The 11,400-nt window shown below is 40.1% G+C and overlaps 2 protein-coding genes across 2 annotated transcripts; one reads left to right on the plus strand and one right to left on the minus strand.

Annotated features, from left to right (window-relative positions):
• Positions 1 to 408: 408 nt before the first annotated feature.
• ier5 (immediate early response 5) lies at positions 409 to 2,032 on the minus strand. Its single transcript, XM_079472012.1, has one exon. The coding sequence runs from the start codon at positions 1,689 to 1,691 to the stop codon at positions 885 to 887; it is 807 nt and encodes a 268-aa protein (XP_079328138.1). The 5' UTR covers positions 1,692 to 2,032; the 3' UTR covers positions 409 to 884.
• A 1,874-nt stretch (positions 2,033 to 3,906) lies between these two features.
• Positions 3,907 to 8,940, plus strand: stx6 (syntaxin 6). Its single transcript, XM_079472236.1, has 8 exons — positions 3,907 to 4,083; positions 4,528 to 4,696; positions 4,776 to 4,871; positions 5,906 to 5,968; positions 6,088 to 6,216; positions 6,309 to 6,415; positions 6,508 to 6,602; positions 6,961 to 8,940. Exons 1-8 carry the CDS (start codon positions 4,049 to 4,051, stop codon positions 7,035 to 7,037), a joined length of 771 nt encoding a protein of 256 aa, XP_079328362.1. The 5' UTR covers positions 3,907 to 4,048; the 3' UTR covers positions 7,038 to 8,940.
• Positions 8,941 to 11,400: the final 2,460 nt, after the last annotated feature.

The following is an 11,400-nucleotide window of genomic DNA, read 5'->3' on the forward strand; positions in this document are numbered from 1 at the left end:
CGCTGAGCTGTTTGAAAGGTGTGTTGTGAATATTAGTTACAGTCGGTCTTTATATGTAAAAGGAATTTGCATGACCTCTCCAGTCATTCATGATGAGTACAATGAAACTACAAGCGTGTTATCCACAACTTCACCAATGGCTTCATCATGACTGGATGGTTTCAAGTTAAAATATTACAACCAGATCATGCTATGTAAACTAATAAATAGGCACCTGTGTATATATTCAAGCTGACTGAATCAGCTCTGCTACATTGTATGGATTATTAGGCCTCTAGGAGTTATATCCTTAAAATGGTAACAGCATTACCACTTTTGGGCATCATTGGGCGAAGTCATGTGTATTTAGGCCTCTCTTTAGAATCACAATTTTACAACCCGTGAACACAAAGAAGAGGGAAAAAATGGTGTAATTTCACAATGTTTTAATACGTGAGCACCACGTAAATTGTCATGATGGTAAATACCAAAATACATAGATTCAATGCAACAATATGTACACACACTCAATATTAAAAAATGTACAGGTCTTTATAAAACAAAGACGTTAAAACTGTGGCATACGTCTCAGAGTTTGCTGTGAATCAAGTCCATAACACTTTTGCGTATGTTGCAATACCACCATTCCTTTGCATGGCTTATTAAACAGAGTCTGAATGAGAGTTCAACACTTAAGTTCCTGTGCGGTGATGTCAGAAGCTGTAATCCAATTATGTAGCACCAGTATTCATGCCCAGACATCTTCACAAGCCAAACTGAGCATGTAGTACCGCCGAAGTGTGCTGGCCGGGAAGTCCCACGCCTCACCACGTGTTACAGATGCATCGAGGGCCAACCCGGATGAGAACCTACAGTACAGTTCGCCGCACGTGGCTTTGTTACAGTCAGAAAGCCACTATCGCTGTACTCCACGGGTTTAGGTTTTTAAGCATTTGGTCGCAACAGATTTGTCCCGACCCAGAGTCGCTATCCTCCGCCTCGGCCTCGGGTTTAGCGCCATCTTTGCTCAGAAGTCCTGAAAAACTGGAGCCAAAGATCGTTATGAGGTTAGACACGTTGCCCGTTTCCATTTCCTCGCTTTCCTCGTCGTCGCTCGCGTTTGAGGAAGTAACTTTGGTCCGTTTCTGAGGCGCGTCGTCGCGCGTCGACCCTTCCGCGCTTCTTTTCCTGTTTGTACAAACGTGCGTTTTTAGCGGGTGGCCCGATTCCCCGAGCGTCGCGTTCGTACTGTCCGCGAGACTCTCGTGATTTTGCTCGATAGCATCAGACACCGATGATTCAGATGAAACGCTATCGGCCAGGTCCGAGGATGAGCTCTGGCTTTGCTCTTCTGGGGTGGACGTACGGTGCTCTGCGTCTGGTTTAACCTCCTCTTCGGCGGCTTTCTGGGCCGTGTCGTTTATCTGAGGCTGGTCGTTTTGTCCGGTTTCCTCCGTCTGGTTACATTCCTCTACGGCGGGCGGGAATTTCTCCCGCTCGGAGTCGACAAGGTCCCATTCCTTCCCCTCGCCCTGCTCGTTCAGACACGCGCCGCTGTAGTAGTCGCTCAGATAAACCTGGCGCGCGCTGCGGAGGACAAGCGAAACCAGGAGGTTTTTGTGCAGTTTAATGCCGCCTCGCTGAACGCGAGAGTTGTAGATTTTCCCCAAGGAAATACTCATAATCCGATGGGCTTCCACTTTGAATTCCATGGCTGGTTTCGATCCAGTAAAGGTCGCTTTTGGGGGTACAAAGTTCACCGGGCGTATGGGTCCGATTTCCTCTCAGGATTCTTCCAAAAACGTTACCGTAAAATCGCCAGGGGTGCGACGACACACTCGCCGATAACTTCCGAGCTCTAAATCAAATAAATAAGGTTTTCCCTTTCTGTAGACGAATCACGTAGATAAATTCGTCCCTTTCTTTGATGTTGTGGTTTTAAAACCAAGAGACATACGATTTCCTCATTATACTTAAAATCGGCGTTATTGGGTGCGAGTACGAGATTTTACAACCTTACACATACCCTTCTACACTCAACAATAGTCTAGGGAGGAATGAGACCGTTTCTATTTTTAACTTGTATTTATACTCCAGCGTCAGCGACTACACTAGCCAATCACATCGCTCGTTGAGTTCTGCCACCGTTGTGAATCACACCCCGCCAAACCTGCGAGGACCAATCAGCAAGCGGCATGGCGATGAGTCATATTTAAATACAAACGTGGGAGAATTGTTTAAAGGGAAAGAATTGTTTATAAGCTAAAATGGAAAATATTTTGAAGATTCACGCTGGGTGATTTATAACATAAACAAGCTATATTTAAAGCGCAGTTTTAGTTTGATAACGGATTTGTGTACAATTTACATGTAACATAAACTCAAACAAGTTAAATCTCGTTTAACATGTCTGTGGTGTTATTTCATATTTTGTATTTCCAAATAGTTCACGTTTAAAACACGTATTCGTTTTTTTGTATGGGTATTACTACTGTTTCCGAAAAACATGTTTTCATTCGTTTTACCGTCGAAAGAAAAAAGATTACTTCCCCTTTAATTTTTTTATCGACTTCCTCGACTGATGTAATGGTTTGTCTGCTACAGTCGTGTCACATGACTCTATTGTGCAACTCCATTGCGGTGTCTGGGCAAATGTGAATGGAGCTGTGAGTGGGGGAAGGGCAATGTTTTGTTTGAAGAAACGGTTAGCTACTACGATTACAAAGAATGTGGGAGACTTAACTTTCAGCTGAAGAGGATACTTGTACATAGAGATGATTTCACGATATTTTTTTATTAGTAATCCTTGTGCATTGGTTCGTGCGCGTGCCTGCATTAAGATGTGGGTCATAAACAAACCTGACAGGAAGAGCGGTGTATGACGTAAGGCACTCTCGGTGATTGTTTACCTAAAAATATGAACGATCACATCAAGCGCACAGTTCTTGTGTTCTTATAAACTGATCTTTGATCATCTTAATACTGAAACAATGTCATTATTTAATAGCAAATATTTGCTATTAATAAGGACCACGAGAGTGGTATTAAATATATGAATGAATGTGGCAACTTCTTTTTATTCTTACTTTACATATTGAACCTGTACATGTTCTACTTATTGTATACCGATATAGTGCATGCTAATGATAGGCTGCTTAAAAGTGCCAACTAGTGCTATAAATGTCCTGGCTCATAGATAATTCATTTATAAAGCTTTAGTTACTAAGTCAGTGTTTCTGGCCGATTTGCTGGTTTACGCAACAACAGCGAAGACAGCACTCCTTTAGATAGTCAATAATGATAAGGCGATATGATGCAAAATGAATGAAGTGCTTCAGAGGGCAGATGTGCAACATCTGATAGCAACATTGATACGGCAACATACCTTTATATTTGTTAAATGGTATGACAACAAGCAAACATATTATTCATGCATTTGTCAGACATTATTGTAGAACTAATGCTTCATTTTATTATGCAAATATGTTTTAGTTGAACATTTTTTAAACAATTGTATTTCGTGGGGAGAGATCTCGTGTTTATGTGTTAGAGTGGTCTGCTTTAAAATAAAATGCAGTGGTGAAATGTAGTCATCAATACAAGGAACCAAGGACAAACGTGTCGAAGGGTGTGTATATTTAATTCATTCGTATGTTAAAAACATGAATATATATAGGCCTAATGCTAAAGTACACTTGCCCCTAACGATATAGCTATTAAATGTAAATAGTTAATATAGACTATTACAAGCAGATATATACGGACTATCAGATGTCCCTTCTTCAAATATATGTATGTTTATAAATATATTTACACAATGTGTTGTCCTTTTAATACAATAAACCAAAACAACTCGGTTTATTTACCCGCAAGCATGTGCGCGTGTCTAGACGCTCTATGACCCGGATGTGATTCCGCCGAGTAATGGTGGTTGAGCGGATGCGGGCTGCGTCTCACATGTAAACAACAAACTAAGCGGCTAGCTCTTTGTCTAAGGCAAGCAAAACCAGCGGCGATCAGGAGCATGAGATTATCCCACGAGAGTCGCCTCATCTGAGAAATAAAGAAAATGTCGATGGAAGATCCGTTTTTTGTGGTGAAAGGGTGAGTTATAGTTCGGATCGGAAAATGCGGGGGCTTTAATAGAATAGGCTTAATAACTTACCAGATCTGCGAATGGTGAAGAATCGGTTTAGTAAATAAAGTGCTCGCGAAAAACCATTAGTTAATTTAGTTAACCTGTTTGACAAACGACTCGCCCATCAGCCATCACTAGTCAGAACCGCTGTTTCACAGGGATCGTGTTTGTGTTTCCATGGCAACCATATTATCGATCGTTCCCGCTGTTGTGTCATTTCACGTAATCAATGTCTTTATCGTTTAAAACGTAATTTTTGTATAGTTTAATGCTTCTGGCTTAGTCTGTGTCAGTACTAATGCAATACATGGTACCAGCATGTTTCTTTGATGCCAAAGATAATTTTCATATATTTTATGAATTTTATACATAATAAATTGCTGCATTTGTCGTTGATTTGTTTACCACAGGGAGGTGCAAAAGGCCGTGAACAACGCTCAAGGGCTTCATCAAAGATGGTCGGAGTTATTACAGGACTTGGGTGGGGCCACCAAGGAGGAAGTTGACTGGACCACCAATGAGCTGCGCAACAGCCTCAGGTCCATTGAATGGGACCTGGAGGACCTGGATGAGACCATTAATATCCTTTAAGATTTTGATGTGTGAAAAACGATGTTCAGATGTTGTAGTTCATATTCGTGCCTTAACTTGGGATGCAAGTATTGTGGAGGCCAATCCAAAGAAGTTCAATCTGGATGCGATGGAGCTGGCGAAGAGAAAAGCTTTCATCACGAGCACAAGACAAACAGTCAGGGTACACAAACTTGAGTGACACGCAGCTGTGAAGCAAAGTTTATGTATAAACAGTGGATATAGAAAATAATCACCCCCCTTTAAATGAAGATGGACACTGTTTTTTGTTTTATCCAGCTGTATTTACTCAGTGCAACTCATAACATCCAAGAGAAAGACATAACACCAACATGTCAGAAAATAACGGAGTTGGAAAAAGGATCCCCCCTTGTGTCAGTATTCTGTTGAACCACTGTTTGCTTTAATTATAGCCTTTAGTCTGTTGGGATATGTCTCTAGTAACTTCGCACATCTAGACTTCAGTCTTCTTTGCGGAACTGCTCAAGTTCAGTTAACTTTTCCATGTGGCTTCAGAATCTTTAAGGTGCGTTTTGGCAAAGCTCAGCTGTGACTGCCTTTCTTGAGGGGTGGCTTTTTTCTTGCAACCCTCCCATACAAGCCGGATTTGTGGAGAATTTGTCACGTGCACAAAATGACCACTCTTTGTCATACATTCCTGCAACTGCTTCAGTGTTGATGTGGGCCTCTTGTGAGCCTCTCTGAACAGTTTCCTCCTGGCTTATTCATCCAGTTTGGAGTGACGCCAAACACCTTTCACTTCTTGATAATATACTTCACTGTGGTTCTAGGCATTGATAAGCCTTAGAAATATGTTTATATACATGTCCTGACTTTTATCTGTTAACAACTTTATCCCAGATATCTTTGGGCAGTGCCTTGCCACCCATTGTTGATTGTTTGCTTCGGTTGCATTACAAAGGACTGAAATCGTCTAGGAAATGCTCTTTTCATGCTGAGCTAATCAAAATGACCACAGTTGAAAGTCAAATTGCTTTGTGTGCCATTTAGTAAGATGATGAATTACACCTGATTGAGTTAACAAGTAATTTGTAGGAGGGGTGATCCTTTTTCCAACTCAATGATTCAGTTTTATATTGGTTTCTTTTCAAAGCAACAAAATGTGGTTCTGGGGGTGTGATTCTATTCTATATCCACTGTATCTAATATGCCGTGTTCGATGTCTTGTTTTACCAGGACCTGAAAGACAACATGGCAAGTCCAACTGGCATTTCAGTATCAGAGAGGAAGAATCGACAGGTTTGTATTTCTTGATCTTTACAATCCAAGTTATGTTATCATGTCACAGTTTTTTTTATTTGTTTTGATCAAAGCCTGTGTTACATTGTGATGGTTCGTATTTATATTTTTTAAATTAGACTTTGATGGGGGATAGTGGGTCTCGTGGTCCTATCTGGCAACCCAGCGGTGATAAGTACACCAGACTTGACAATGAGCTGCAATCTGCAAACTCCCAGTTCATAGATGAACAACAGACCCAGCAGCAGGTACATCAACTATTTACTTTTATTATGTAAAATTTCTATGTAAATGTATGAATGAGTAGCAAAATCTTTTCTGTTTTTGGGATGTTCGGCAGCTCATAGCGGAACGACAGGACGAACAGTTAGAGCTGGTTTCAGGAACCATCGGCGTCTTGAAGAACATGTCTCAAAGGGTCGGGCAAGAATTGGATGAGCAGGCTGTGTAAGTCATCTCAGAACTTAAAGGTGCATGTAGAATTTTGTATTCTGGATCTGAATTCATTTAGACTGTATGTCTGTCTGGCGTGTTTTCAGAATGCTGGATGACTTTTCACACGACATGGACAACACGCAGTCCAGGCTGGATAACGTCATGAAGAAACTGGCTAAAGTTTCTCACATGACCAGTGGTAGGTGATACTACAGAAGACTGAACTTTGTTTACCACCTCGCATGATTCGGGATGTGGTTAGAAAACACATTCACTATGCATTAACTTCCTGGTGTCGCTTAAGGTGATTGGATGTAGTGAAACAAAACATAGTACTACTGGCCCTTATAAGGCAAAGCGTGGGGATAACAGGAAGTCAAATTTCCGGTTGAGCGACCGAGAATTCTCACCTTCTACGACACCGCAGGGGAAATTCTCAAAAACATTTTGTTCTGACTAAGCACCCTGCCTTGTAATGACATCACAGTACATCTTACTTATTTAGCTCTTGATACGATTGATTTCATCTGTTTTTTTATTGTGGTTTGATCCCGCAGATCGAAGACAGTGGTGTGCTATCGGCATTCTCCTGGCCATCCTGTTTGTTGTGATAATCCTCTTCATTGTTCTGTGAACAAACACTCCGAGCTTTAGGCATTGCAGGTCTCTGCATATATTCACAAAACCAAGGTGCTTGGAAGAAAGAAAACAAGCGAAAACATTTCCCTCTCCTATTCCATACTATAGTAAGATGCTGCTTTGTACTTTCTTCTTATATTAATAGACCCCAGACGATAAGACTGACACGAGTGTCTAAAATGTAGATATGCTTGTGAACAAACAAGCAGACGAATGGCAGAGAAAATCGGTTTTGTATTAACGTGGTAATTCAGGGTAAAGTATTTAAAATGTGTACTTTTGTCATAACAGAATCTAGGGCTACTAGAAAGTATGTTCGACTTAATGTTCTTTACTTTGCACTGCTGTAACAGTAGGTTTAGACCACTGTAAATAATGAATACTAAATATGAAGCTCTGACAAGTTACACTGGAGTTTAACCAACTAGATACTTTATAAGCAGGTATGGAACTAATAATACTAATAGTAAATTACCTATTCACTAAAAAAGAAAACACATTTCTGTGTTTTTTGTTTACTTATTCCTTTTTTTAAGAAGTTTGTGTGGATTTATAAGTGCGATGTTCACTATGGACGTTTTGACACTTCTTGAAATTAGGGTTTTATGGAAATATTGATGGTATAAATCGCTCTGAATTGTATAGGCAAGACAACTGAAATATCCCCGTATTTACGAAATGTAGTTTTTATGTTTTACAGTTTTGTCTTGAAATTTTTGGGGTTTAGCAAGAATCGCAACACTCTGGATTGCTAGACAATGTTTGTTTGTTTGCATGATTTATCTGTACAAAGTCCAAGAAACGATGAGTTAGTTTTTGAAGGTCAAGTCATATTTTCATTAAGTCATTATTCATTATTGGTTAAGTACATGGATCCTGTGAAGTATAGGTCAGTATTTAGCCAGTGCCTTAGCAGTGAGAAGGGTTGAGATCCATTTCATTTTAGAAATCAAATGTTTGTGACTGTGACGCTTAGTGGAATTTCTCATATTTAGGGTTAGGGTCATTGTCTAGCTTCGGTCCATTAATACTTTCACTAACCGTTGAATTTACTTTCTTATGCTAACGCAAATGAAATCTATAAAGCAGCAGTTGCTAATATGCAAATAACTATTATTTTTTGATAGAGCGACACTACAAATATTATGTTTAAACATGGAGCACATTTACCGTATTGCATTGTATTGTTTGATGTATTTTGTTGTTACATTTTTTGGAAGATTTACGAAGAAACACCATGTTTCACAACTACATATTTCATATTCACATCTGAATATTTACCATGAAAAAATATTAAGGCATAGACTTTTCCATTGTTTTAGTATTTCAAGGCAATTGGATGCATTTACGATAATGCAGTTATGAAAGCAACCTTGTATGGATACAATCATAAAAAGTAAAAATAATTCTTTATTAAAATGTTCATATCTTTTGGTTTGGGTGAAATATGATATGTGCATGGGTTGATGGACTTTACAAGACTCCTCCTCCCTGTAAATGTTCACTATAAAATTTCATTGAGAGAACAAAAATACAGGGACTTTACAGTATTGTTTTACCATAAATCATATCTGTCGTCTTATAAAACAGTATTATGACTAAGTCCCACTGCCCTTCGTCAGTTCAGATTGGTTTGAAATATGACTGAATTGATTTCTCAGTAATATGCAATTTAACAATACAAATAAAACCTCCCCCAAAAAGTTCACTGTTCTAGATGAATAGCAGATAAATGCTGTTCTTGGGTGAATTACGATTGTACATGTTTGCTGTGTTTGTTTGACCTGCCTCTTGTTTATCCTTGTCCATCAGAAAAAATCTGTGTAAACCCCCATATGTTCTCCCCACCCGTCAAGCACTATGTGAAAATCTGAGCCCCATTAAAAACAAATAACTGAAACTGTGTGCCGTGGCGTTGTTTTTTTAAATAACGAAAGGATAATAACAGGATTAAAAAAATCCCTTTTTTTCATATATTAGGTCTGAAAGATGTTTGTTTAACTCGGTTGTTTGTATTTTGTGAAGTAAAAAGCTGAAACAGAAAGTGTTTACGTATTACAAATGTCTATGATCAGATACGCTGTCTAGTCCCTCAGAATAAAAGTCGACAGTGCGAGGCATTCCAGAAGATTTAAAGCAGAAATGTTTTGCATGAATTCTTGTGTAGTTGAACTTGTGTCAGTCATTGTTTCATGATGGGACTTTCAAGCTTCTGTTTGTGTTTCTGACCATTTCCGTGGATGGATATCCCTTGGAAAGTCCCTTTCTTTGTCAGTGCATGTGTGCACATGGGATACAGTGTGTGCGTTTTACTGACCTTATGGTCAATGACGGCGTGGGTACGGCACACATGATTATTTTAATGCTACGAGTGACCGTTCAGCCCCATTGACCTCCATTGTAAATTCCGGCTTGAGATTAGACGCAAGCAGTGCCGCATCTATCAGAATATCAGCATCGATCGAGTGTTGTGTTGACGGTGATCGTCACAGTGTGAGCAGGGCTCTATTGATCCAATAAGCCAGCAGGCTGCATGAACGGATGCAGGGAGGGCATTCAAGTCTGATCTTATGACAGGTGGCGTCTTTCTCCTCCAACCAACCCTGCCCCCCCCCCCACTCGTCCTTTGTCTGGCCTAGTAATGGTGAGAGATCAGCACCTGAGACCGGCAACATTGAACGCTTTTCAAAGAACCAGAAGATTATGATTGTAATCTATAGGGGCATTTAATCACCCCTTTATGTTGTTGTTTTCTTAGCCTTGCTGTTTATGCAGAATTATTTTCTTAAATGTCAAATTATAGGATTATTCATTCAGCCTACGCATGCACGTTTATATTGAGGCATTTTAGAGGTCGACGTTTGTATAGAATGTGCGGGATAGGATTTAAGAAATGTACATACTTTTGACTACTACGAGCTTTATTTTAAACCTTTTCAACTCTCACAATGAAATTCGTGTTAATGTTTACGGATGCAGCATTCGTGACACGGCACATTATAGGATTCTTTGTGTTTATTATTTGGGTAGTCGACAAATACTGAACATGTGTCCTGTGACCCGGCAAAAAATGTGAAAAGAAATTGTTATATTATTTATAATATAGGGATTTCTCTTCGTTGTTTCGAAATTCTTCCTGTCACACCATTGGACACATTTGTCAACATAGTATAGAATATTTAGCACACATTTGACCAAAACACAAAATTTGGGAAGTACATTGTAGGATTATTAATTTAGGATGCCCCATTGTATTAAGCTATCTTAATGTTTATACGGAAACAACATGTGTGGAAAGAAGCATATCTGATTTGTTTGTTCATTCATCAGATGCCTGTGCCCTTTTTTTCAAGATCCCAAAATTGTGGAATAACACAATATATATTTGCTTCAGATTTCACTTCATATTCCTGAAGGAGAGCTGTAAATAGACTCAAATAGCAGTGGCTACAACTGGTTTTGCATCGCTGAAACGGTTCTAAATATGGATTTAGTGTGTGTGCGCCAGGCAGCAGGTGCAGGATGCAGGTTCTGCATTTGGCTCTTTTATCCCGCAGTAAGTGGAGGGGACAGCTGAGCTCGCGCGCCCGTGGGGAGATGGGGGCGGGGCTACACACAGCTGAGCTCATTAGCATCCTTACACAAAACGAGACAACACTAACGCGACATAAAACCGACCACTTGAGAGTCGTCCAACCCGTGTGGGTTTTAAGGGTGTGCTCTTGTGTAATGTTCGTGTGAAATGCCATTTAACCATGTTCACGGACACCTGGGAGCTTTTCTGCGTGACGCTATGAATGTTGGGTAATGAAGGGTTAAATCTGATGATGACAAGACAACGCGCTTATATGATTTTTAAACACTGCTGAAACGTGTTAAAATAAATGCCTTGCCGAACATTACCAATAAACAGAAAACATACGTTACAGGAGTGACGTGAGCCGTCATACTCACGGGGGCGGGGTTTTGACGCGCATCAATACGCAACCAATAAGGCACCACGCGACCAAACAGACCTTAGCAACTGAATAGCAATGCCCTGGAAACAACCCGGTGTAATATTCTCGAAAAATCCAGTTAAAATACATTAAGTTTCCCATTTTCATATATCTGGAATCGACTGATGTGCCTTTAATGCAGCATCACATGACATCCATCAAAATAACCCACCCACCTTGACATCTTCCTGTCTCCCACGTGATATCTAAACGCATATTCTCTGTATTTGGTGTCGTTGTGAATGATGGGGGATCAGGGTGGGATCAATCACTGTCAAATCACTCGGGGAGGACAGGAAAGATATTGACTATGACTAACCTGCCTCCCCCATTTGCCACTCCAAACTGACAGCTGGAGAC

This window comes from Barbatula barbatula (assembly GCF_947034865.1).
Source record: "Barbatula barbatula genome assembly, chromosome: 13".
In the NCBI taxonomy this organism is placed as follows: domain Eukaryota; kingdom Metazoa; phylum Chordata; class Actinopteri; order Cypriniformes; family Nemacheilidae; genus Barbatula; species Barbatula barbatula.